At 39.0% G+C, this 26,708-nt stretch overlaps 1 protein-coding gene across 5 annotated transcripts in view; it reads left to right on the top strand.

Moving 5' to 3' along the window:
* CHRDL1 (chordin like 1) overlaps window positions 1–18,566 on the top strand; it is a 111,475-nt gene extending 92,909 nt beyond the window's left edge. For 2 of the 5 annotated variants that reach the window (XM_081277665.1, XM_081277664.1), the window contains exons 9-12: window positions 3,316–3,510; window positions 10,229–10,396; window positions 12,470–12,559; window positions 16,217–18,566. In XM_081277665.1, coding sequence (XP_081133791.1) covers window positions 3,316–3,510; window positions 10,229–10,396; window positions 12,470–12,559; window positions 16,217–16,347 — 584 coding nt within the window. In that variant the 3' untranslated portion in view covers window positions 16,348–18,566. Of the gene's footprint in view, window positions 1–3,315; window positions 3,526–10,228; window positions 10,397–12,469; window positions 12,560–16,216 lie in introns of all 5 variants that reach the window. The other 3 variants (XM_081277663.1, XM_081277662.1, XM_081277666.1) reach the window with 2 other exon arrangements.
* Window positions 18,567–26,708: the final 8,142 nt, after the last annotated feature.

The following is a 26,708-nucleotide window of genomic DNA, read 5'->3' as shown; positions in this document are numbered from 1 at the left end:
AATCTTTGGACTTCCCTAAATGCAGCTAAAGGAATATGGACAAATTCCCTTTGTGCTTTTGAAACTTCAGTTGCCTCCATGGATCATTTGAGAAAATTCCTGGGGTCTTCATTCAGTAGGGCACCCAACATTGAAAGTGCCAAACATTCTGAAGCTCTTATACACACCTTAGAAATAGCCGTTCACACACCTCAGTGCAAACCAGATTCTCTTGGGGCTCTTGCTAAATATTCCAGGCCCCATGCTCAGAAATTCTGGTTCAATGTGGAGCATATGAGATTGTCTTGAGAAATGAGTAATTTAGGGAAAATCCAGAAACTACCTGGCCGAGCACCAGGACAACTGATCAGGTTAACACTGACCTACAGCCCACTCAATTGACCAACTGATTGCAGCAAGCACCCACACACATGCACAGGGCCTGTTTTCTCCTTTACTGAATTCTCTGGCCTCCACTGATCCAACCCCAGTAGCAGAGGTAGGAGGAGGAGAAATTCAATCAAACAATTGAGTGCTTCTTTTTTAGGCATCCTGTCAACCAGCTCTTCAAACTAACAGCTCAGCTGGTTCCTTTTTACCAAACCACAAACATGTTTTATTTCCTTTAAAGGAAAAACAAATCAAAGGCAGTTCTCTGAATGGGTTAAAGTAATAAATTATTAAACGAAATGATTGAATAACAGGGGTGAAAAACAATCCATTACAAAGAACTCCTACTATAAATCTCAACAATGCTCGTCAAGCCAAAGCTAGATGATCACATCTGTTACTAGTTAGATGTAAATTTCAGATTATAGATAAAAATTAAATTGCTTTTGAAACCTACAAGCTTAAAAGAATAGTCTAAATAAGATTCTTAATAAAATGGTTATGTATTAAAATAATTGGAAATATTTGCTATTGATCTATGTTTGATTCAAAACTTACTATGTTTATGTTCTAAAACATTTTGATACCAGTTTATGAAATGAGGAGGAGTTAAGTTGCAGTTTTATTTTTCAATCCAAATTTCCCCTAGTAGATTTCATTTGCTTTGAAAGTATTTCAAAGCCTTAAAGCAAGTGTGGGGAAATGGACTTTAAAAATCCTAAATCCCATAATTTCCATAAGGCTTCTTCTTTTTCAGGGTAAGGCTCATCCCTTGATTGTCTCTGTGTTCTATAAAAGCTCCAGCTGGTTTACATTTATTCATCTGCGCCCATTGACTTGGATGCAGCAGTTCTCTTCTGACCTTTCTATTATAGTTCACTGGAGAATCACTTGTGTCCACCCCCAGCTCCCAACTCCCCAGCTGGATGATTCAAAATCATCTTGAGAATTTGTTGGTGGGGAGAAGGCTGGGTTTTCCTCTAGAGAATTGACCTCATCATATCCCACTGTTGAGTGTGGGCTCTTACCCAGTCTGGACTATTCCCTTACTCTACGTGTTTAGAGGAGAGGGAACCTAGCTATATGATACTGAGAGTCCTTCTTGCATTGCTCCTCAGCATGGCTCACCCTTCTCCTTAGCCCTATTGTTAATAATGTGGTCCTTTCAGATATATCTATTGGTTCCCTCTTGGAACCAAAGAGGAGAAGCAATAGTACTCCACCATTTTGAACTTGAATCCAGCCTAAATTTTCTTGAAGCAGACTACCTATGCACTTGCCCACATTACCTAGAAGGGAGTGTCACTCTCTGAGGAGAAACAAGAGGTGAGGGCACACAAGAGAATAACACATCTGGTCTGTTTTTTGTTGTTCTGTCTATAGCCTTAAGCCCCAGTTTAGGTACCAAGTCTGTATTCTGACTCATGTTGAGGTTCTTGGAAATCTTTACATGGATTGACCCCATAGAGTGCCCAGCATTCTAGCAGCTCTTGCAAAGGACAGTAAGAGGCAGCCAATATCATTCATATTTCTTAATGTGACCCAGTGGACTTGATGAGAAAGAAATAGCCCAGTGATTCATCCTGAGCTGTTGTCTTGCGGCCAAATCAGTCAATTCCTAGAAACGCCCCAAGTGGGCCTATTTCTCACCCCCCAACCCCACCCAAAGTGATACAACCCACCCTAGAGATGTTGTTGATTGGGATGCCGACAGGTCTCTCTGGGTGTGATGAGGTGATGGGAATAATGAAAAACATACTCAGAGCCACTCATAGTTTGAAATCTCCACAATCTCAGTACTTTATAAAGGGGAGAGAACTCATTCTCAGAATTCCCCCATTCACAGACCTGTACAGTTTTTTTTTGTTCCCTGAGGCTTAAGTCCATGGCTTACCGTAGGAGCCTAATAAGTTTTAAGTTGATTTGCATGGAAGGATGCTCCTGTGACCCTTTACATTCACGGGCACCTCAGATTTTAGCCCAGGTGTTTGGTCTTTCAAGGCCCTTCAGAAACAAACTATACTTCCCACTCAACAAATACCAGAGTCATGAAGGATATCTGTGGAGCGGGCAGTAATTCACTGTAGCCAAATCTCTATAGCCACTACAAGGAGGGAGACTGAGGAAATTTCCTGAAGCTTAGAGATATAAAAAGCCACCCCTTCACAAGTTATAGGCCCTTTCCCTTTCAGTCTTTTCTTAACTGCCTTCCTACACCACAGAGTGGACCAGCAGCATTAAGCTCCATACCCACCCATATTGGTGGATCAGACTCTCATACTATTTGAAATTTTGAATGGATTGGCTTCAGGGTCTGGAAGAGACTGACCCTTTGGGAACAGCAGTAGTTTTTGCATCTATCCTCCCTCATCAGCACATTTGCTTGGGAAATTTCATGCCTGAAAACGTATCAACTTGTGCCATACAAATCTTCTATGGCACTGTAGATGTTAATACCACATTCTACTGTAGACTCTTTAGCAGGTGTTCAGGATAGATAGAACTCCACATTCATGTGTTCATTTATGTCTGCATTAAAAATATTCACTAAGGCTGGGGTTGTGGCACAGTGGTAAATGCTCACCTAACATGTGTGAGGGTTTGATCCTCAGCACCACATAAAAATAAATATATAAAAGGAAAGTAGTGTGTCCAACTACAACTAAAAAGTAATATTTAAAAAATGTTCACTATCTGCCTATATGTATTAGGCCATTTGTGAGCATTCAAAGGCCACTGCAGATGATGAACCTGGATAACTGATGATGATAGAATGTGGCCCAAGCTGAGCTTTGGTCACACAGACTGCTCTGTAAATGTGTCTCCATGCCCATGACAAGAACAAAGGATGCTCGATGTGTTAAGGAGTTTAGGCCTTGGGTTGCATGCATAGGAACCCATCTTAGCTCCCTTGCCTTTAATTTTGAGTCCTATGTTCTCTTCCAGTGTGTGTTTCCAATGGAAAGACCTATTCTCATGGCGAGTCCTGGCATCCAAACCTCCGGGCATTTGGCATTGTGGAGTGTGTGTTGTGCACTTGTAATGTCACCAAGCAAGAGTGTAAGAAAATCCACTGCCCCAATCGATATCCCTGCAAGTATCCTCAAAAAATAGATGGAAAGTGCTGCAAGGTGTGTCCAGGTAAAAAGGCAAAAGGTGCGTTGGTTGGAGGCCCTGCCTTTGGTTGACTGAGATCCACACATAGTTCTTCTCAACTTTCATTGGGCATCAGAAACATAATTAACCTCTCATATAATTCTAATGATAATAGTTCTAGTAAGAATTAACTTCAATTGAGAGACTGATAAGATGATTACTTAGAAGAAATTTACTACTCTGAGATATACTGGGGATTTCCTCTTGTCTACCACACCTCCCAGACAGCCCTAAGTGCTATATTTACTCTTGCTTTTATAAATAGCAGAGAGTTTATGTTATTATAATTGTTAGGAAAAACAGTAGCACCTCTTAATTTTATTACTGTTTAGCTCATCAAAGCACAGTCACATCCATTACACTTCTCAGATATGAGGAAATATAGATGAATTATAGAAGGAGACCAGGTTCAGCTTCAAATGTAAGTTATTGTGTGACTTTAAAAATGTGCCATATCCACTCCTGGCCTCATCAGCCTCATGTGAAAAGGTTAGAACAATTGATCTCTAGGATCCTTTCTTTTCTTTTTTGTGTTTGCATTTTCTTTTTTTGAGACATAATATTTGTATTTATTTATTGGGCATACTATAACAATTTGATAGATGTATCAAATGTCTAATGGACAAATCAGGGTCATTGTCATTTTTACCCCCTCCAACATTTATCATTTCTATGTATTGGAAACCTTTGGACTCTTCTAGTTATTTTGAAATACATCATAAATTTCTGTTAACTATGTATACTACTATGCTGTAGAACACCAGAACCAATTCCTCCTACCTGTATTTTGGCACCTATTATCTAACTGCTCTCTATCTCCCCTCTTGCCCTGTCTCCCAACACTAAAATCCTATAATTATATTATTTGCCTTTTAAAGACAAGGGAACTGAGATGTACAAAGTGACTTAATCAAAGTCATGCAACTAATTGATAATAAAAACCAAGGCCCTGCTGGGTGCAGTGGTTCATGCCTGTAAACCCAGCCGCTGAGGAGGCTGAGGCAGGAGGATCGAGTTCAAAGCCAGCCTTAGCAACTTAGCAAGGCCCTAAGCAACTCCGTGAGATGCTGTCTCTAAATAAAAATATTAAAAGGGTTGGTGATGTGGCTCAGTGGTTAAGCACCCCTGGGTTTAATCCCTGGTACCAACAAAACAAAACAAAAACCAAGGCCCACAATAAATTAATAAAAACAGAACACTATGTGTAAATGGTAGAAAGATCAGTAGAGGGAAGGGAGTAGGGGGGAGGGGAGTAGAGGGGAGGGGAGGGGAGTAGGGGGGAGGGGAGGGAGTAGGGGGGAGGGGAGGGGAAGGAGAGATACTGGGATCTGAATTAGAACAAGATATATTCCATGCTTGTGTAATTAAGACAAAATGGATTCTGCTGTCATGTGTAACTAAAAAGAACCAATAAAAATAAATAACTAAAAAGTAAATCTGGCCAAGCTAAAAAACAAGCAAATAAACAAAAAAACCAAGGCCTGTAACTCAGGTCAACTTCAGCCCTATTGTCTTCTCCAGCAGAAAATGTTTACTAATTTTTTAAAAAGGCAAAGTAATTATTTAAATTGTGGTTTGTTTTAAAGACATGAGCTAAATAAAAACATAATCAGTAGTCCTGGCAATGACAAAATATGAGATGAGTAATCAAGTATTCTAACCGTGGCTTGCCACTGGTCTCCTATGTGATTGAGACCAAGTAACAACTTCTCTGAGCCTCAGTTTCCCTTTCTGCAAAATGAGAGGGTTATAGCAGCTGATATCCTAGAGTCTGTTCAGTTCCAATATTCTACAGTCAATGAAGTAGCTACTCCCAGGCACATGAATTTCTCATTTCTCATGCCTTCTACAAATAAGTTGTATCAACACAGATGAGAAACCAAACATTTTTTTTTAATGTAGGCAGAGAGCTAAATCATTCATTCCTTCACTTTAGGCAATCCCTCTTTACTAACAGGCAAACATGCACTTAGTTGATGTGTATTAATGAAGCATTTTCATGTGGGCCAGCGGTGCCCAAACTTGTCTTCACATTGGAATCCCCCAAGAGCTTCTAAAAACACCTGTGTCCCATCCCCAGAGATTATGATTTAATCAATTTGATGTGTGTCTTGGGCTTTGGAAATTTTTAAAGATCCCCAGGTAATATTAATGCACAGACAATTTGAGAACTACTATGGTGTTACAACTCCAAGTGTGGCTGGTGGATCAGCAGCACCTGAGAGCCAGCTACAAGTGCTGTCTCTTGAGCTCCCACCCCAGACCTACTACATCAGAATTGGCATTTTAACAAGATCCCCAGTTGATTTTAATTTACTGTATGTTAAACTTTGAGATGCTGATTTAACGCACAAACAAAATCTTCCTCAATATAATGACCCCAATCTTCCAGAGTAAATGGGGGATGGAATGGATAGGAAGGATAAGAACTAACTGACATAGAGTAGAAAGAAGGGATAAGAATTCATGATATGTACTTATTAGGGGGAGAGAGAGAAAGCACATTCTAAAGATGATATGGATATTTAGGTCCTCCAACTATGGTGACCTGTTATGACTTCCACATCTGTGGTCTCACTGGATCTCCAAATCTTTAGCGTCATCTTTTGTAGTTCCACCAACATAATTTTCTGTCAGGGGTCTAACATCTATAGTTTAAATAGTAATAGAAGATAACTTCAGACAAAATATAATAGTTACCTAAATACCCAAGATAAGATAAACCCTCATGCTATATAATATTTCAATTGAATCTCAGACCTTCAGACCAAATCACATTTCACTGTGTGCTTAGGATTTTATTGATGTTGGTGATTCAAACAAAAAGGGAAAGAACTTAAAAGTTGTGAGAACAGTACACAAGGTAGGCATTACTTTTCAAATAGTTTTCCTCTCAGGTTTGTAATTTTACTAAAATATTTGGATAAGCATTTCCACTCCCAGGTGACCTCTGAAAATAATCAGAGATGCACAAAAATATATAAAGAAGGATTTGTGCCGCAGTACTATTATTATAGTAGTGAAAAATTGGAAATAATCTGTAAATCCACCATCATGGGAATGTTGAAATTATGGTGTAGTTGTACTATGTAGTATTAAATAGCCATTAAAAATAATTGTACACCAAGAATTGATGGCATGGAAAGTTATTTGCCATATGTTAAGTACAAAAAGCAAGCTACAAAAGTGTTTAGTATGGTCACACATTTTTGTGTTAAAAAGAAAGTATATGAATATATATGCTTAGATTATATTTATATATAAATAAATATGCTCATATATGCTTAGACTTTTTAAACTGGAAGGTAATGTGGCAGAATGTTTACACTGGTCATTTGTGGGTAACTAAATTATGGGTAATTCTTATTTCTTTTTTTGTTTGTATTTTCTAAATTTTCAGTAGTAAATGTGTAGTATTTCTAAATTTGAAAAGATAATAGAAGTCATCACTTTAAAAACTGCCCTGCACTTTCCTGTGTACATATATGAATATACCACAGTGAATCTCACCTTTATGTATATTCACAAGGCACTACTTTAAAAATAAATAAATAAATAAATATCAGAAAGATCAGCAGAGTAGAGCCAAGGGAATAGGGGAGGGAGGAGGAGAGGGAAACTGGAACTACTGTGGACTGAATGAGAGCAAATTGTATTCCATGCACTTATATTTTTTATATGTCAAAACAAATCCTATTATTATGTATTACTAAAAAGTACCAATATATATATTTTTTAATGATCAATAGACATTGAAAAACCTGGCCTGCAAAATGCTAGTGGGCAATATATTGAAAAATCTGATTGACTAAACCAGTTTCTCTAAAAGGCCTGCTTTTCCTATTTCCTATCCTGATCAGATGTGTGGAGATAGATTGACTGGGCAACATGGAAGGAGAGAATTTCTGTCCCATTCTGGGTGATGTATTTCTCACTGGGCCAGACATGATTGTCTCCAGGTTGAATCATCCCTGCTAGTCACATTGTCCCAGTAACATGGCATAGGGCATCTGTTCCAGGTACTCATCAACTACAGAACACCAAGGGACGTGCCTCTTTGTATACATTTGATCTAGACATATGTGCTAAGTGCCTACTGTGTGCAAAAAAACTTATAAACACTGAGAGAAGAGACGATTCTCGATTTCTAGTGGAGAAGACAGTGAATCCAAATCAATAAAATAATTTTTGGTTGTGATGAAGCACTGTGAAAAAAATCCAAATGGGATCAGGACTGATAGTGACTGTGGTAGGAAGCATTTTCCAAAGACTGATTTTTCTAAAAAGATAATATTTGAGTAGAGTCCTCTATAATGTGAAGAAATGAGAAATGGGAAGATCACGACATTGTGAGCCTCTTTAAAAAATGACACATGACAATAGAGGAAAAAGAACAAGGGAGTGAAGAGGGAAGAAGATCTAAGGACAAAGAATTGTGTATTCAGTTATATTGATAAAGTAAATAGAGAAATAAAATTCACTAATAATCCAGCCAAAAGTTTAATTGCAACAACTGATTGCAGACTCCACCAGTAATGAACAAGGACCAAAATAAAAGGATGTATCTTACCTGTCTCTCTTCCTTTTACTCTGGGAGAAGCTGGCCTTGCCTTGCACATCAGTGGTCACCTACAGGGTTGGGTAAGACTTCAACTTCCTGAAGGTTCCTCAACTCACCTCTCACATTCATTATGTCACCCTGATACCTGAAATTCCCTATATACTCCTTTTGCATTTTGGCATAAAATGCCGCATTGTGACTTAAAACTTACCTGAGCTGAGCTAACATATTTCCTTCATCAGTCATCACCACTTCCATAAGGAATGGTTTATTATTTTCTTAGTTCTAGAGGGTTCCTGACAAGAGCATTCATACAGGAAATGGGAATAGTCAGAAGTGATGTCAAATGTGGCATGCTTGCCAGAAGGAAATAAAAGTAAGGTGAGCATGCAGTGGTCAGAAAGCACCTTCAAGTAAGAGTATGGAAAGTGGAAGATGTTGCTGAATAGGTCCTTCTAAAGACAGATTTTGCTTCCTTTAGTATTTTCAAGTGTCAGCCAGGGCTGAGTCACTAATGGCTTTTGTTGTTTGTAGATTCCTTTGGTCTAATAAATTCAGCTCTTGGAGGGGAGAGGGTGGTGATGTAGAAGGACTCTTCAGTATACTGCAAGGACTTTGAGCATATTACAGGTATTTCCAGTGACATCATGAATTTCATACATCAGTGATAGCCATAGCCAATATTAAGCCAATGATATGAGCAAAGTTTAACAAATGAACTTATCTTTTGTTCTAAAGGTGATAGTTGTACACATACAAGTCCCTGTAAACTCAGTGACCTCCTCCCTCCACCCATTTGGAAAGTGCTAGCAAACATCCTTTAATTGCTTAACATATCACCAAAAAGACTGGGCTGCCAAGTAATTAAATAGCTGAAAAGAAAAGACAAAAGGAGAAAGGAAGCTGGATTCTGAGATAATCCACAAATTGAGTAATCCAACCTGGAATTGTCAAGAAAAGACGATACTTTTGTCCTTACAGTGCCAAATGGTGGTGGGGGTGGGAAAGCAAATCAGGTCAGCAAGAGACATACAATAGCAATTTGATTACAACTTCTCGTCCAAATGTGTCTGATTGGCTGACAGTGAGTCTCCCCAATTAGAGTCACAGCTCCAAAGCACTCAACACTCAGCGGGTTCATCCTTGACAATTCAGACATTCTTACAGATGGCTTCTGCACATACTCAAAGTTTTCAGGGTGTCTAAGGCTTCTCTTTGTTGTTCCTGATTTGAGTGTACACTTTAAATACGCAGCTGAAGAGGGTGCTGATTACGCAGCTAGCAAAGAAACTTAACTCACTGATAACCAACCAGGGGGAACTTTTTGGGGAAGAGGGCTGAGGTAGGGGAGGGTGAAGTAGAATGGGGACGTATTAGGGGGCTGGCACCTTTATGCCTGGGAGCTAAAATCCAGCAGTTTAGTTTACACGTGAAATGATCCATAGTTGAGGGATTTGACCAATTTTTTGTGTCTCCTAACCATTCATTTGGCATAGCATACATATGACTAATCTGACATCTAGGTTTTGGCACTAGTGTTGATCCGGTATTATCATTCCCCTTACAAACAAATCAAAGAGCATTCAGAAATGTCAAGCCAATTTGGATAGATCCGTTGGGCAAGTATATGCACATAAATGAGTGTCATGAATGTTTTCTAAGTATACGTAAATGATGTCAGGGAAGTTAACCAAGGCCCTCTGTCTGCCCATTCCCTGGGCCTCTCTTGGCAACACTGGGCTGGACAGAGAATTATCCTGATCCAGTATGGAAAATCCTATGTTCCCTTTAGTGCCAAAGATATTTATACCTGGCTATATTCTTTTTCCTCATAAAAGTCCATTTCTCAAGGATGATGGTAAGGAGATCTAGTTTAGCTGGTGGGCCGGTGTTCTATACAACTATGGATTCTGTCATCATGTGGATTTCAATCAATAGCTGCGTGCTGCTTTCTGAGTTGGTGATTGCTAAAGGGTGGCCTGAGCTAATAAAATATGAGTGAAATCTGTCTCTGTAAAAATGTTCTTGTTGATTATCTAAGGTGTTATAGCTAACAGTGAAATAAGTAAACGCACAAGTTCACTTTGAGTTTTAGAAACCCATGATAAAACTCTACTTTTTCTACTTGTTCCCTAATTCCAGAAGAACTTCCAGGCCAAAACTTTGACAGCAAAGGCTACTTTTGTGGAGAAGAAACAATGCCTGTGTATGAGTCTGTGTTCATGGAGGATGGGGAGACTACCAGAAAAATAGCACTGGAAACAGAGAGACCACCTCAGGTAGAGGTCCATGTCTGGACCATTCGAAAGGGTGAGCAAGATAACATTAACTTTTTGTCTTTGTAAGGTGGGGGCAGAGAAGGAAGGAAAGACTCATCTTAATTTTGCTTCAACATGTTTCTCTGTTTGAATCAGAAGTTTTTCTGATTACTTAGAAACTGATATGTCTAACACAGTTGTCATTATGGCTTTTCATATTTAACCATGGTCTGTGCTAAAGATTAGTATTAATATCAACCTTTGCTGTTCCTATGGTCTTTCTCATGCTACCAAAAGCTGAAGGAGTGAGTCTTAATCCTGGCTGAATATCAGAATCATCTGGGCAAGTTTTTCTATTTTGCTTTGTTTTACTATCAAATACCCGGGCTCTACCCCAAGAGTCTGATTAGTTCGTCTTGGTAGGGCCTGGGCATCAGTGTTTGTTCTTCCAGCTCCACACGTGATTCTAATCTGCAGCCAGGATTGCAAACTACCAAACTGTGCTCTGCTTCTCCAATACAAAGCTTAACAAACAGGAAACCCATTTATTCAGTGTGAAGCTAAGTCCCTAGAACTATGTTGTATGTTCTGGGGTATGAAGTTAAAAACATCATCACTGACTTGACAAGATTATAGACTCTCTGGAGAAACAATCCCAGTCATGATGCCCAGTTCTTTTTCTGATTACTCACAGTGACAACCATAACAAGCCACATTCTATTCACTGAGATCCTATAGCTCTTCACACCATTCTATAGGTATAAGGCTGGTATTGATCTAGTCTGGTCAACTTTTCCAGGAATCCAAGTGTAGAAAATTATACACAAGTGTTGGAAAATTTTACACATCCTCCTGCTACTGGCTCCCATTTAAAGTTTGAAAGTGCTCAACCTTTGGTGTGCTTCAGCATCATGCAGAGAGCTGTTTTAAATGCAGCTATCTCGCCCTATCCCGGAGGTGCATATTCAGCAGTCCTTAGGTAGGACCTAAATATTTACATGTTTAAAATATAGCCTGATGATTATAATGCAGGTGACACTTGAACCACACTTTCAGGAATACTGCTTGTATACTTTTTTAAAAAGGGGATTTTTTCTCTCCCTTTTCATAACAGCCTTTGCTTCTCTGAAGGGTATGTTCTTCCTCACTCCTTAGAAAATAAATATGCTAGAATGCATGTGCATTTTTTGGCCATTTTTATTTTGGCTTTATATGTAGGCATGTCAATTTTTCCATCTTTAACTCCATAGTGGGTCTATAACTGGTCATCTAGGCACTGGTCTATTGGCTTCCTCAGCAGTAGGCCCAGTATTTGTCACCTCATATTTCTATCCCCACTAAGGTATGTGGATGGTTTGCAACTCTCTAGTGTAGCATCTAAATAGCCTCCTGTTCACAGTGCTGGGTCATCAAGGTCTGTGTTGGTGATCAGAGAAAAACTCAGACTTAATCTCATTTGCCCTCTGTAGATCTCTTGAGGATTTATTTAAGTGGGCTAGGGACATGTTGCTGCTTAACTAATAAGCAGTTTTCACTTATTTACCTATTATTCTGATTAAAGCTATCCAGGCCAGGTTGAGACTGCAGATTACTATATTTTAACTCTCCCTATTCCTTTTAATAAAGAAAGACTAAAAGAGCTGTGAATATTTCCCAAAGATAAATGTGCTCTTCAGTGAGTTCAGGAACAGGAGTGGCTTCTCCATCTATACAAATAACCTGCCTGTTATCCTACTGTTGGCTCTCATTGTTTAGCCAGGAGGGCAGCCCAGTAGTTTGGCATGAATATAGTAGTCTACCCAGATTTGGGGCAAAGGCAGAATTTCTAATACTGCCTTTGGCTGCAGAAGCTCCAACCAGCACCCATACTTGATTCCATGTGGCTTTCCCTAGGAGGAGGTCCTGTGGTCAGCAGCACTATTTCCCTTATCTCCATTCCCTAGAGAAGCCAAGTAGAGGCCAGTGAGCCAAGAAAACAAATGGAGTCAATTATAACCTTTGAGCCATCCAAGTTTCTGGTTAAGCACATTACACAGCCTAGCTCGATACTCCTAAGCCCCAGTAATGAGATGATATGCTCATAGAGAGTGCCTGACCACCTGCCCTACTTTGTGCTCGGCCCCAGGCATTCTACAGCACTTCCACATTGAGAAGATCTCCAAAAGGATGTTTGAGGAGCTCCATCATTTCAAGCTGGTGACCAGGACAACCATGAGTAAGTGGTACCTCTCTTTATTCCTCCCTGAAAAATGCATCCAGCTTTTCACTATAGTATAGCTACAACTGTAGTCCCTCTGTGTTTCCAGTGAACATTAACAACATGCAGTATTAAAATTATAGGATGCTCAATTTCTTCCCTGGGGGACTTAAAAGCAAATAAGATTTCTGAATGTGAACTGAAAAGCTTGCACATGATGAATACAAACCCAGATGTAGTGTGAATATAAGCTACCTCAGGTCAAGCATCCCTGAATGTCTTTTATGAAACTGCTAAACCCAAAGTCTCGAGAGGGTTGGAGAAAGCCTCCCAATATTCCAGGTCTGGTATAATTGTGAACAGTTCACATCTGGAAGGTTATGTTCCCTAGTGATGAGAGGAAAAAAGGAATGTATATCAATTCCTGTGTTGTATCGAAGCTCTTTGACTTCTTCAGAAATGTCCCTGGGTGGTCATGTTTCTTTAAAAGCATTCAGGCATTCAAACATGCTTGCAACTCTCCTACTTTCTACACTAGATGGAGCCTAGGGACTAGATACTGCTAGGCATTGGGGAGGTGGGGTGGGGAGCACATCTAATGGAATAAAAGGCACAAAATTTCTATCCACAGGGAATTCTAATGGGCGAGACAGAACATGAAAATGCCTTCATGAATTAGTATAGTACTGAGGAGTTAAATACCTAAGTGCTCAGGGGAATCTGCAAAGAACAATGAGATGAGAGCCAGGTGGGCTTAGTCGGGGAAGACTTCGGGGAGGAGGTGTGTTTTGAAAGAGAAGGGTGTGACTGGGCACCAGGTCAAGAAATCAGTCCAGGAAAAGGGTGCAGCCTAAAAGAAGTCTCTGACAGGAGCAAACAAGAAATGTGGGTGGGGGTGAGGAACAATCACAAAGCCACATAGGGTGCACTGAAAGATGAGAAGAGTTGGTAGGAAGTAGTAGGCCTAGAAGAAGCCAGTGAAAAGTTCACAGGTAAGACAGGTAACTGAGAGAGTTGCCACAAAGTACACACAGCCGAGTGGTATCAAAATGGTGCTTCGGAACGATGTCTCTGGGCTTTTGGATAGATTCATTAAGCACCTATTTTGATGAAGCCACATTTAGAAGTGTTCAATTTGCTGTGCTAAGAAGTTAGACTTGATCTGCAGGCCAAAGAACCCCCATGGAAGCACTTAAGCAAGTGAATGTGTTCAGATCTGTTTTTTAGGCAGAGGTCCTTGATGTTGGAGTGAGAAGTGAACTATTAGTGAATGAGCTGGCAACAGTCTGAATTAGGAAGCTATGATTCTTTCTTAATTTGGTGAGACAGGGGAGGAGAGCTTCCTATGAGGGGCATTTCTGAGGTTAAATCAACAAGATAAGTGTCAAAGAGAGAAGTGACTCCAATATTATCAACTCCGTAGACTTAGAGAATAGTAATTCCATGTACCCATAGGAAACTCTTAAGAATAGCAGGTATTAAGTAGAAAAGATAGAGAGTGTGTGTGTTTCACTTGGAAGATACGAATTTCATTATCATTATCATTATTATTAGAGTCCATATACAAGCTATATTATAGCTAAACTCTTGTATCTATATTTTAAAGATTTTATTAGTGCATAATAATTATATAGAAGAGTGGGATTCATTGTGGCATACAAATTATATGCACAATCAGTTTCATTTCCCAGTTCCTCCACTTTCCTTCCACTCCTCCCACCACTTGATCCCCTTCCTCTACTTTACTGGTCTTCTATCTTCATGAGATTCCATTTTCCTCCCCAGCTTTGACATATGATAGAAAACATATGACCCTTGTCTTTCTGAGTCTGAGTTATTTCACTTAACCTGATGCTCTCTACTTCCATCCATTTCCTGCAAATGACATAAGTTCATTCTTCTTTATGGCTGAGTAAAACTCCATTGGGCATACACACCACATTTTCTTTATCCATTCATGTATTGATGGGCATCTGGCTGGTTGCATAACTGGGTTATTGTGAATTGCACTGCTATAAACATTGATGAGTTTATATCACTATAGTATGCTGAATTTAGTTCTTTTGGACAAATGCCAAGGAATAGTACAGCTAGGTCATATGGAGTGTTTCCATTCATAGGTGTTTTTTTTAATCTCCATACTAATTTCCATAGTGACTGTACTAATTTAAATTCCCATCAATTGGAACATGTTTAAATTAAGATGCTTGAGAATCATCTGAAAACAGTTATTTAATAGGTAGCTGGAAATAGAGTTAATTAAGTCCAAAGTCTTCTGCTGGACTGATAGAAATTTAAATGAATAGTATAAAAATTTGAATGAAAGTGGTGGGAGTCCTTACATGTGTTTAAGGAGTAAAGGAGGCACAGTCTAGCATCTGAGGATCAATGATGTGACTTTGGAAATTACCATTTAATTTCAAAGAATGTATTTAAGTACCTAGCAAGATACTGTACTCGGCTCCAGGGGACTTAAAAGATGATTTAGCAATTAGGATTTAGAATGTACAATGGAGGTAGATGGTATTTGCTTCAAACTGTATGCATCTAAAGGAAACAGATATTGAGATGATTCTATGGGGTCACCTGGGGACAAAGAAAAATCAACCAAACTCCTTTACAGTGGGCACTTAGCAGAGCCTGGTTGCTTGCCTAGACCTTCTTTTTCTCTTCTAACTTCCCATTGAATCAGAGAGAATAGGGAAAAGTGAGGAATCCAAGAGAGAAAGGATAAAAGACGACATCAGGTCTCAAGTGGAAGAAGTCATGTTCAATTGTAGCTAAGGAAAGCAAGAGTTTCACAATAGGTTTGGGGTTAAGAGGAGCTTTCTGACCTTGGATTAGGGATTCTCCAGGATCATCACCATAATCAGGAATAAGAAGAATGAAGAGAATTTCCAGAGTGGGCAGAGACAACAGGGAATGAAGGGATATAGCTGAGTTTACCTAAAGTAGAAAGGGGTATGGGACCCACTTGAATCAAATTGTGAAATATGATATATTAAGAACTTTGTAATGTTTTGAACAACCAACAATAAATTTTAAAAAAAAGAAAAAAAAGAAAGGGGTATGGGGACATGAGAATGAAAACTGTAAGGAGCCAAGAGACAGAATTTAAAGAGGTTGAGGAATTATAAAGAACAACACATGAATATGAAGGAAATAGAAGTGAATGGCTTTTGACAAAAGCATTTCAGGAATAAAGAAAAGGTTGGCAAATAATCCAGTAATCTACAACAGAATGTAAGGTCCCTAAGATAAAGCAAGGCACTAGTAATGTAGTAGGTATTATTTTCCACAGTGCCTTTTCTGACCTGGTGCCAAATGAACCTCCTAAATAGCTAACAGATAGTAGAGCATTTGCAAATGCTAAATATACTATAAATATTCCCTCTAAAATTCTTAGGTTTTACTCTTAAGGAGGCATTTATCTATTATTCTTGGGATTCTTACAAATGCCATGTGTTGAAGTAAATATTGCATGCCTTGTTTTCCATATCTGCTCCCAGAAAGGTGTTTTGGGGACCATTTTTGCTGATACTATGCTGTTTGTATATTTGTGTTTCAGATCTCCTGGTGGGTCCATGAGTAGGATGGGGGTGTGTATTGGTTCTATTCTAAATCTGCTGTGCTCTGCTCTTACAGTCTCTTGGACATTGTGTGTTTGCCTTTTAGGCCAGTGGAAGATATTCACTGAAGGAGAAGCTCAGATCAGCCAGATGTGTTCAAGTCGTGTGTGCAGAACAGAACTTGAAGATTTGGTCAAGGTTCTGTACTTGGAGAGGTCTGAAAAGGGCCACTGTTAGGCGAGACAGACAGTATTGGATAGGGTCAAGCAAGACAACCAAAGCTGCAGCTGGACTGCCGGCTTATTTTGCTTAAGTCAACAGTGCCCTCAAACCCCAAACTCAGATGCAGTCAATTATTCATGCCATGCACAGCATAACTTGCTCCTTTATGTGAAGTGTTGTGTCAGCCCTTAAACATCTTCTCTAAAGAGACAAAGAGTCTTGAATGATTAATGGGAGGAGCGGAGATCGAAGATCACACTGCAGCTCTAGTTTCTTGGAGAATCACATTTCTTTACAGGTTAAAGAGCTAACAAAACCCCAGGGTTTCTATCTAGAAAGTTATTCAAATGAAAGAAAGAGAAGGGAATTGCTTAGTAGAAGTTCTGGAGTTTAGAGCAATTATTTGTATGAAATTATAATCTTTGAATCTCAGAATGTCTTTTGTTCTTTATAAAAACATTACATCCCATACTCACAGGCACGAACACATACATATTACAACCACACGCATGTGAAATTACAGTGTCCACTCTGAGGCAAAGCCAGCCTAGACTCTGCCCTTATTTCCTTAGTCTGGCTCTGAAGTACCTTGGAGAGTGTTGGTACCCATGGAGAACAAAAAAGAATTGGAAGAAAACAGCTCTGCCTCTAGGCCTCTGAGGTGGCTGTTGAAGTCACGAACAATAGTGGCAGGATGAAGAATAAGAGCACTATGTCATGGCCTTAATCACTTTGAAGTGATAAATAAATTTTCCCTAATGATATACTTTGTCTTTTCTCCCTGAGCATATGGAGTCTCCATAAAGAAGCTAGAATTAGGTAAGATTGCCAGAAACTAAATCAATATAAGGCAAAGCAATTGTTGAAGAAAGGAATTGATAATAATAAAATAGGTCATTTTTGTTTTCACAGCAATAAAACTCACCCACTAATAGAGTGATACTAATTTTCTTAAGGCCATAGTTGTCTAGGCAGAAAATTGAGGTGGAGTTATTAAGTTGTAGAAGCTCCTTAAAAGGGAAGTTACAGGAGTTTATTTTTTACTTTGCAAAGAGGCTTAACCCTCATGAGCTTCTGAATGCTGGCTCTTCAGTTAAGAGAGTTAAGTTATTGTGCATTTGGGGAGCTGAGAATTCTGATAAAGATCTTTAGATTAAACCCTCCTACCATCCTTGCCTTATCTACTAAGGAGAGTGAATTTGAATTGAGGATTCTAGGGAAGGCTACTCCTAAAATGTCTATTTGCAGTCCAATACCAGAACATAAATTATCCATTCAGAGATCCAGCTTTAGAAATCATCTCTTTGGGAAACGTAAATTTTTCACAGCAAGGATCTCAAGCTGTCCCTCTGGATTTGTCTCCTCTAAGGAACATGAATGAAATATTAAAGACCAAGAAATCCCATTATTTCCTATTCCATGGCCGTAGGAGAGATAATATGTTTTCCTTAGTGTTTTGACACTGGTAGGGTAAAACATAAAAGGTCCAGTCTTGATGGCATCCTGGCATAACAGTCAGTCCTCATAAGAGATGCAAGGGCCCTGTGACCAGGACTTCATAGAACAAGCCCTTACCAAGCCCATCACACACATTCCCCTTAGGAATGGGAAGTAGGGCATCCTGGGCTGAAATGCTCCACACAATATTGTGTGTGTCTGGTGGGGGAAGGGGTGGTTAGGCAGCCATTGTCTCTCTCAGAGGTGGCAGTGTTTTGATAGCATGGAGGCCAGTAACCAGATCGTAAAGAAAAGTAGTGATTCCCCTTCTAGATGATTCCCCCTACAGCCTTCCCACCCAGATATTCTCTGAAAACTCAGCCTTAAGGGAACACCCAGAGAGCTTCCCTAGATAGGCTCCCAATGCTGGGACACACCTTTCCAAAGTGCTGTGGGAAGCCTGAGCTGGGAGGTGTGTTAAGTCGATGTAGAAACCCCAGTATTTGGTGTTATGTAGGGAGTAGGACATAGAGAAAAGAGGCCAGCTGTAGTTAGTAGAGAAGAATGGATGTGGTTCTTGTGTATTTATTTGTATCATAAACCCTTGGAACAACAAAGACCATAAGCACCATCTTGCAGTTGTAGCCATTTTCTAGTTAACTCATGTAAACAAGTAAAGAGTAACATAACAGTATTACCCTTACACTCTTCTCACAGGACATGTACCTGAATATGGTACTTATTTATGTAGTCACTGTATTTCTGGATTTTTAAATTAATAAAATTTTAATTTTGAAAAGTCATCTGCCGGCAAGTCTTTTGAGTGAGTAATTGACTTTCTGACCTGGGACTGGGTAACATGTGATGGGTAAGCCTGGTGGTTTTATAGTCCTCTTGATACCCCTCTCATACCATAGCATAGAGGTTAACAGTGTGAACTTTTCAGTCAGGCTACCTGGATTTTTCAGCCAGTTCTTCACTTGCTGACTGTGTTTGCCAGTCTCCCCAACTGGAAAATGGGATAATAGTAGTACCATTACCCTTTGCTTGCAAAGTTATAGTGAGTTCTACTTTAGTCAACACATATAAAGTGATTAGAATGGTGTCTGGTACATAATGAGCATTCGTTAATGATCATAGATATTCAAGGATAGCATGAAATTTAAATTTGACCATCTCCCTTTATGCTGTTGACGTGTATTCAAAAAGGAACTCAATATTGGTCCTCTGCTAGTCATTTTTATACAAAAAATGTGTATAAAGAGGAGGGGAAGAGTTTTGTCATACATGTTGATGCAGACTAAATTCCCTTAAACCTCCAATATCAGGTAAATGTGACCGATGACAGAAATAAAAATATGAGAGTGCTTCAAGAGAGGACTCAAATGTATCAACTCCTACTGAGATGTCGAATAATATAAGGACATATACGGACAAAATTATGTGTTGGGGTTAGTAAAAAAGAGTAAGTATTGTTGGAGTGACTGGAACAGTGGCCTAGTTGGAGTGGATTGTAGAAGTGAATAGGAAGATGAGGAATTGGAGATAGCAGCTCAAAACAACTCTTTTTGGAGAAGAGTTTGCAGAGTGTAAAGAGGTATGGTGAAGGAAGTAGCTAGAGAAGGAAATGAGGTCAAAGAAAAGCATTTTTTTTCTTAAATATGGGGGAAATACAATAGAAAGGAAAAATTGAAGATAGTGGGCAATGGCAGTTAACCTGGTATCTGAGATGAGTGAGGAGCCATTCCCCCATGGTGCACCCAGAACTCAAAATTCCTGACTCACAACTTAGATGAAATTTTAGCCTTTGTTTACCAACCCCTTACATTGAGGTACACTTAGTCCTACTGATTTGTTAGTTTATAAATCCAGTTTACTTTCTTCTGGAATGATGAGCTATAAATCCCAATATTGGTCCACCTCCCTTGACATCTTGGTTTCATTTGCTCTCTTCCCTTTTCCTGATTAGCTGCATCCAGATTTCATCCAGCCTTGTGAATTAGGTCTTCTAAATGGAGATAAAGTTTATAGGCTTTCTCTATCAACTCCTCTTGCAGGATCTTTTCCCCAACCTCATCATCTTCACCCACCTAGCCCCACTATAATTCCAAGGAAGCACCAAAGATCATCTCAAATGGGTTCAACAGGAAGTCTTGCCTACTCTCATATTACCTTCCCTTTTATTCATTTTTTGCTTTAACTATTGGAGAAGAGTCAAAGAATATGACTTGAAGAATTTGCCACTCAAAAAATATTGCCACTTGGCATAAGGATTATTCTGAACTAAAGGCAAATGAGAATCAATAGCTGCAGGAAGAGTTCTATGCCCTTTCCTTATTTGACTCAGGATACAAATTTCCCTTTGAGGACAGTCCCCCTTCCCCTGTACCAAGGAGAGAAGAGTGATTCATCACTAAAGGGGGGAAGTCAACACTGAATCAGTTTGTAAAAACAAATCTTACTGAAACAGCCTTTATCTCCCATCAGTTCCCCCATGTGAATTTTATTTCCTAGTAACTTCTCCATAATTTATCATCCCTTGAAGTGCAAATCCTCTTTATTATGTTAAAAGGTATTTAAGCCCCTAAGTCTGACCACAGTTTTGAGTTTTACTTCCTTTTTGTGAACTTCTGTACATGTAAATAGTCATAAAAATGATGTGCCTTTTCTTCTGTTAATCCATCCTTTGCTAATTTAATTCATGGGTCACTATCACTACACCTAAAAAAGTAAAAGATGATTCTCCTCCCCAACACTTACCTCTGTGATAGGCACTGCTAGAAAAAAAAAGCCCATTTACTGTCCTCATCTCTACACACCTCCTGTGCTGTTGGTGGTGGGGATTTCTTCTGAGGGCCTACAGTTGTCACCGTGGTGGTGGTGCTTGGAATTTTGTAATCCTCTGTTTCTCAGCAGCACTTTATTCTGTGAATAAGTGGAGAGAATGCCTCACCCCATATTACTTTAATTAAAGCAGTGATCAAATCATTCTGGAGTTTGTATTCTATACAGAGTTCTCATAGAAACAAGTCGTTCACATACTACTTTCACCCTTTTCTCAGGGATTAATTGCCAGTGTGCAGGGTCTGTGTTGAGTACATCCTTCCAAGACACAGATAAGACTGTTCTACAAGACTCCCCATTGGGGCTCATGTACTGCTTCCGTTTCTCACCAAAACCCTTATTCAAACTAACTTCAAGTTCTATTTCACCAATTTAACCAACATGCCTAGACATACTTAAAATCTCCAAATGGTATAGGTGGTTCCTTGAATTCAGGGCTTCAGTAACAGCACCCAGTCCTCAAAATATTTCATACATTTATAACTTTTTGTCTTTCTATATGCTCTTTTCACCACCAGAAAGTTCTTCTCTGTTCTTTGACTGGTAAACTCCACTCTTAACCTTCAAACCCATTCCAAACATTACCATTTCTGTGGAGCCTTGCCTTTCCCCCTCGTAGTTTTCCATCGTTTCCCTTTCTATGTGCTATATCATCCAACCATGGCAGGTTAATACCTATTCCTGGAATTTATCATTAATGCTTCTATGCCTTCACACAGAGCACTATTGCCTGGAATATTCATCCTCTAATGTCTCTACTTAATGAACACCTACTCATCTTTTAAGACTTCACCCTGCTCATGTGAGATCTTGTCCACTTCCTCAGTGCACAGTTAGTTGTTCCCTCCTCTGTGTCACAGGAAATAAAAACAGAAGTGCTTACCCTGCACCAGCTACTGTAGTATTCATTATTTCTCATTTAATCCTCCCCAAAGCTATATGTGGCAGGGACCATTGTGAACCTATTTTAGAGACGGGGATATTAAAGATTTTTACCTTTCACATGCTGTGTTATGCACTGCACAACAATTTTTCAGTCAATGGAAGACTGCATATATAATGGTAGTCCCATAAGATTATAATGGAGCTGAAAAAATCTTATTATCTGGTTATGTCTTAGCTGTTGTAATGTGGTACACCAATGTGTTACTCATATATTTGTGGTGATGCTGGTGTAAAAGAAAACATGGCATGCTGCCACACCTGCTACTCATAAAATGTATAGCACACACAATTACATAGAGTACATAATACTTGATAATGATATTAAATGACTGCTATAGGTTATTGCATTTACTGTAGTGTATTTTTTAAAAAATATTTTAGTTGTAGTTGGACACAGTACATTTATTTATTTATGTGGTGCTGAGGATTAAACCCAGTGCCTCACACATGCTAGGCAAGAGCTCTACCACTAAGCCACAACCCCAGCTCCTATAGTGTATTACTTATTATTATTTTAGAATGTACTCCTTCTACTTATATAAAAAATATGGGAGCTTGGAATATAGATCAGTGGCATAGAACATGCCTGGATTTGATTCTCAATACCCTCATCCCAAAATGTTAACTTTAAAACACTTTTAGGTAATTCTCCAGGAGGTATTCCAGGAGAAACCATTATATCATAAGAGATAATGGCTCCCTGGGTGCTACCACCCTTGATGATCTAGTGGGACAACATGTAGAGGTGGAAAACAGTGATACTGATGATCCTGACCCCATGTCGTCCTAGGTTAATGTGTGTGTTTGTGCCTTAATTTTTAACACAAAAGTTTTAAAAGTAAATAATAATAATAACAATGAAAAAACTTTCAGAATGAACATATAAAGAAAGAAAATAATTTTGGACAGCTGTACAATGTGCTTATATTTCAAATGCTATTACCAAAGAGTCAAAGAGTTTGGAAAAAATCTAAAATTTTATAAAGTAAAAGAGTTACAGTAATCTAAGGTTCAATTATTATGAATATTTACATGTCATCATAAGTATACAGTATTTATAAACCCTATGGTCATGTACAGAAATGTCATAGGCTTTGACATTCACTCCCAATCACTGTTACCTGGACAGTTCCCAGTCCAAGCTCTATTCATGATAAGTGCCCTATATACTTCTATCATTTTTTATCTTCCATCATATTCTTTTTGTACTTTTTCTATATTTATGTTTAGATACACAAATATCATTTTGATATAATTGTCTACAGTATTCAGTACAGTAAAATGCCATGTGGGTTTGTAGCCAAGAAGCAATAGACTATACACCATGTAGCCTAGGTGTGTAGTAGGCTATACCATCCAGATTTGTATAAGTATACTTTATGATGTTCACAAATAGCTGAATTGCCCAACAACACATTTCTCATAATATATCCTGGTAATTAAATTACACATGACTGTATATGTAAAAATGTGAAATATTTGACCAGCCACAGTCTTCCTAATTAGATTGGCAAGCTCTGAGACGGCAGGGACCCAGTGCTCAGCACTTCCAGACATTTGGTAAATATTTGCCAAGTGAAGTGTCCATCAGATGATATTCTTTCTCCAGTTGGAAAAGAAAGCATCTCAGGGAATGCTTAAATATGCTGGGGCTAGGCAGTCCTTCAGGATATTTTTTCTAACCCTATTCTAAGGAAAACCAATAAAATCTGTGTTAACAAATACAAATGAAAAATTACTTGCTTGCTTTACTTAATGATTTACAACAAAATATCATCTAGAACAACTGATAAATATTGGATTTACTTTTTAAATTTAAATTCCATCTTTAAAATTCTAAATAAGATGTTTCTGCATTTCTGGTATAGGTCTTACAGCAATTCTCAGCTGTGGAGGGTTCTTGGTATGACTTCAGTATTATGATTGAGAAGTAACATCTGTGTTTATATTGTATATAGTATATATGCTATTTATACCATATTATAATATTTAGAATACCTATAATACATATTTGAATGCTTATATATCTCTGTATCTTTGTGTGTGTGTGTGTGTGTGTGTGTGTGTGTGTGTGTGTGTGAATAATTAGGCTCCAAGCTGACTTGTATGAAGCCTTCACAAAACTACACATACAAGAGACTCAAGGCCTGGCTTCAAGTTAATGTAGACAAGAGGAGTTTTGAATTGTCTCCAAGTCTAAGCAGACCCTAATCTAGGAATGAAGTATTAGCCAAAAGTTTACAATTAAGCATGCATTTTCTTATAGAAACACCATTCTATTTGATGCTCAGATTCTCAAGCCAGTCCACACAAACCTCTTGAATCCTAAATGTAGCCAAGTTAGATGTACTACTAATTAGTACCTGCCTATGCTTGGTCCTGGGGCTAGGGGCAGTGGCAGGTGGTGAAAAGAGAAGTGAACAGGGATTTTCCTTTCCTTTTACTGAGTAGAATGGCTGGAAGGGGTCATGAAGGGTAGGCTCTAGGCAAAATCTCAAAAAAGACAAAGTTTGTACTTGACAGTCTCCTCTTCTTCCTCCATTTCACCATGCCTTCTCCAGGTACCCAGTGGTTTCATTACACCCTTTGAATTCAACTATGGATCCAACTACCCCACTTGCATTGCTCCACAAACAACCACAGGCACCACCATTAGCCACCTGGCTCACCAATCAAACCTTGAATCTCTTCAGGGCAGCTGTCTGGCATTAGGAAGGAAGCAAGTTTAGTGAAATGAATGATAGTTACTTAACTTTCAGATACCATTTCACTTTTAAAGACTTTATTATTCTTTATTACCCTCAAGCTGAATTTCCCAATTATATAATTACAAGTCAGACAGTTAAAGTGAGTGAGATCCTTCAGACAGTAAAAGCAGCAGAGGAGTGTGTGTGTGTGTGTGTGTGTGTGTGTGTGTATCTGTGTGTGTTTGGGGGAGTAAGAAAATTAGGCAGCACTAAGAAGGCTATATGTATCGTTCCTGGTTTTGTAGCCCTAACCTCCACCATTTGTAAGAAAAATTAATGTTACTTCTGCTTTTCTGGCTTTCTCCTTCTTTTGTTTCTGAACCTGCTACTTCTCTAAAATGCCCACATTGGGGTTTATTTACTGTGGGAAGTAGCAGAGGTTCTGATGAAGAGGAAGGGGCTGCTGGGTTATTGAGACCAATCTATACATTTGTCTGTTAGTACTCACTTGGACCTGGTTCTGTTCTAGCCTTAGGAGGAAACGGGTGCAAAAGGAATTCTGAAGCTTGGGAACGTATTCCGGTAGGGAACCCTCTTCATCAGAAAGTAAGGCAGGGGAAAAAGAAAAGGCTTCATAAAGGCTTTAGCCTAATGTCTTCATTTTTATTCGAAGAATCATCAAAATCAATAATAAAATAAGAATTTGGGGAGCAAAGCCAGTGAGGAGTCCACTCTGATGAGGAAACCAGGAGACAGAGAGTTAATACATGGTAATGATTCATTTCCTTTTTTCCCTGTTCTATTTGATCTCAGTTTCCTTTTCTGTAAAATGGGGACAAGAACAATCCCTGTCTTATAGGTTCTTGTAAGGGTTCAATGAGATCATGTAAAGTCCTCATGATAGCAAGTGTCCAGTAAATGTCTTTAAAAATTAGTCCTGGAACTCTAGTAGTTCAAAGAAGGGAGAAATCAGTTTCTGCTTGGGTTAATTTCAGGCAGAACCTGAGTATGGCTTTGAAGGAAGTGCCAACCTGAGATAGCCAGCAGAGAAGCCTTTGGGGGTCCTGGTATAAAAAAGGACAGGCGATTTTCAGCTAGGACTTAGAACAAGAATCTGACTTTAGTACCAAGAAGAAGAGGAAAAAGTTACCCACCAGAAACCAGAAGTTGAAGCTGCTACATTAATTTTTAAAATGTCATTTTTTTGGGCTGGGGATGTGGCTCAAGCGGTAGCGCGCTCGCCTGGCATGCGTGCGGCCCGGGTTCGATCCTCAGCACCACATACCAACAAAGATGTTGTGTCCGCCGAGAACTAAAAAATAAATATTAAAAATTCTCTCTCTCTCTCTCTCTCTCTCTCTCTCTCTCTCTCTCTCTCTCTCCCCCTCTCTCACTCTCTTTAAAAAAAATGTCATTTTTTGACTACAATGTAGGGGAAACCTAGTTAACTGCCCTTTTTATCTAAAACATTATCTGAGGATCATTATTAACCATAATTTCAACAAAAGCCCACAGTATAATATGTATCATGGCTATTTCCAGTGTTCACTTACTTTGGGGTTGTAGTAATAGGAGGGCTGGCTTCTGTTCATTCATCAGCTATTTATGAAACACCTCCAATGGACCAAACATTATGCTTGGCTCTGGGATTCCAGTGGTGAACAGATAGAAGCAGTAGCTGCCTGCAAAGAGGTGACAGTCTACTAGAGAATATAGACACTGAACAAATAATTAAGATGTGGTACATGGTAGGAAAAGGACAAGTTCAAGGTGCTATGACAGTGAAGGTCTTGGGGGCTTGTCTTCATCTTGTAGAAGCAAAGAAGATTTTCCAGAGTAAATGGTATGAAGGTGAGACTTAAGAGTTAGAAGTTGGGGTTCCACAGCATATTTTACTTTAAAATAGGGTCTCACTGATTTAAAAGGGTTTGTACAAGTGTTGGACTAAAACATTGTTTCTTCAGGTGACTCCTGTTACAATGTAGGTATCCTTAGTAGGGAAAGATGGGCGCCCACTACAAACCTTTCCCTATAAAGAACTTCCCAAGTAATTACACCAAGAAAAAATAAAGAGTAGGACCCTAAGGAGAAGGGACACAAGACTAAGAAAATTTTATGGGGTGAAAGGATATAAATCCAAACTATTTCCTGACAACTCAGTCTAATGTAGTGTATCGTTTTCCAAAGGGGATGAGCAAACCACTCAGGTGTGAGATGGGGACAGCGATATACCAAATGAGGAGTGTTTTACCAATGATATTATATAGAATTGTAGGTGCATTGTTTTAAATATGTTTTGGAATTTATAGACAATGCATCCATTAGTTGAGTGCACCTTGTTGGAGCACTTCCACCCCACCCCCATATGCCACTAGGTGGCAGTCAGACAGAAGTTGGAGAAAGGCGAATTTTCAGCCCAATTCTCAGGAGACTTGTTCTCTAAAATTCTAAGAAAATCAGCTC

This window comes from Spermophilus citellus, assembly GCF_964194105.1.
Source record: "Spermophilus citellus genome assembly, chromosome: X".
Lineage (NCBI taxonomy): Eukaryota > Metazoa > Chordata > Mammalia > Rodentia > Sciuridae > Spermophilus > Spermophilus citellus.
Note: the sequence above shows the minus strand (reverse complement) of the source record. Positions and strands in the feature narration are given on the sequence as shown.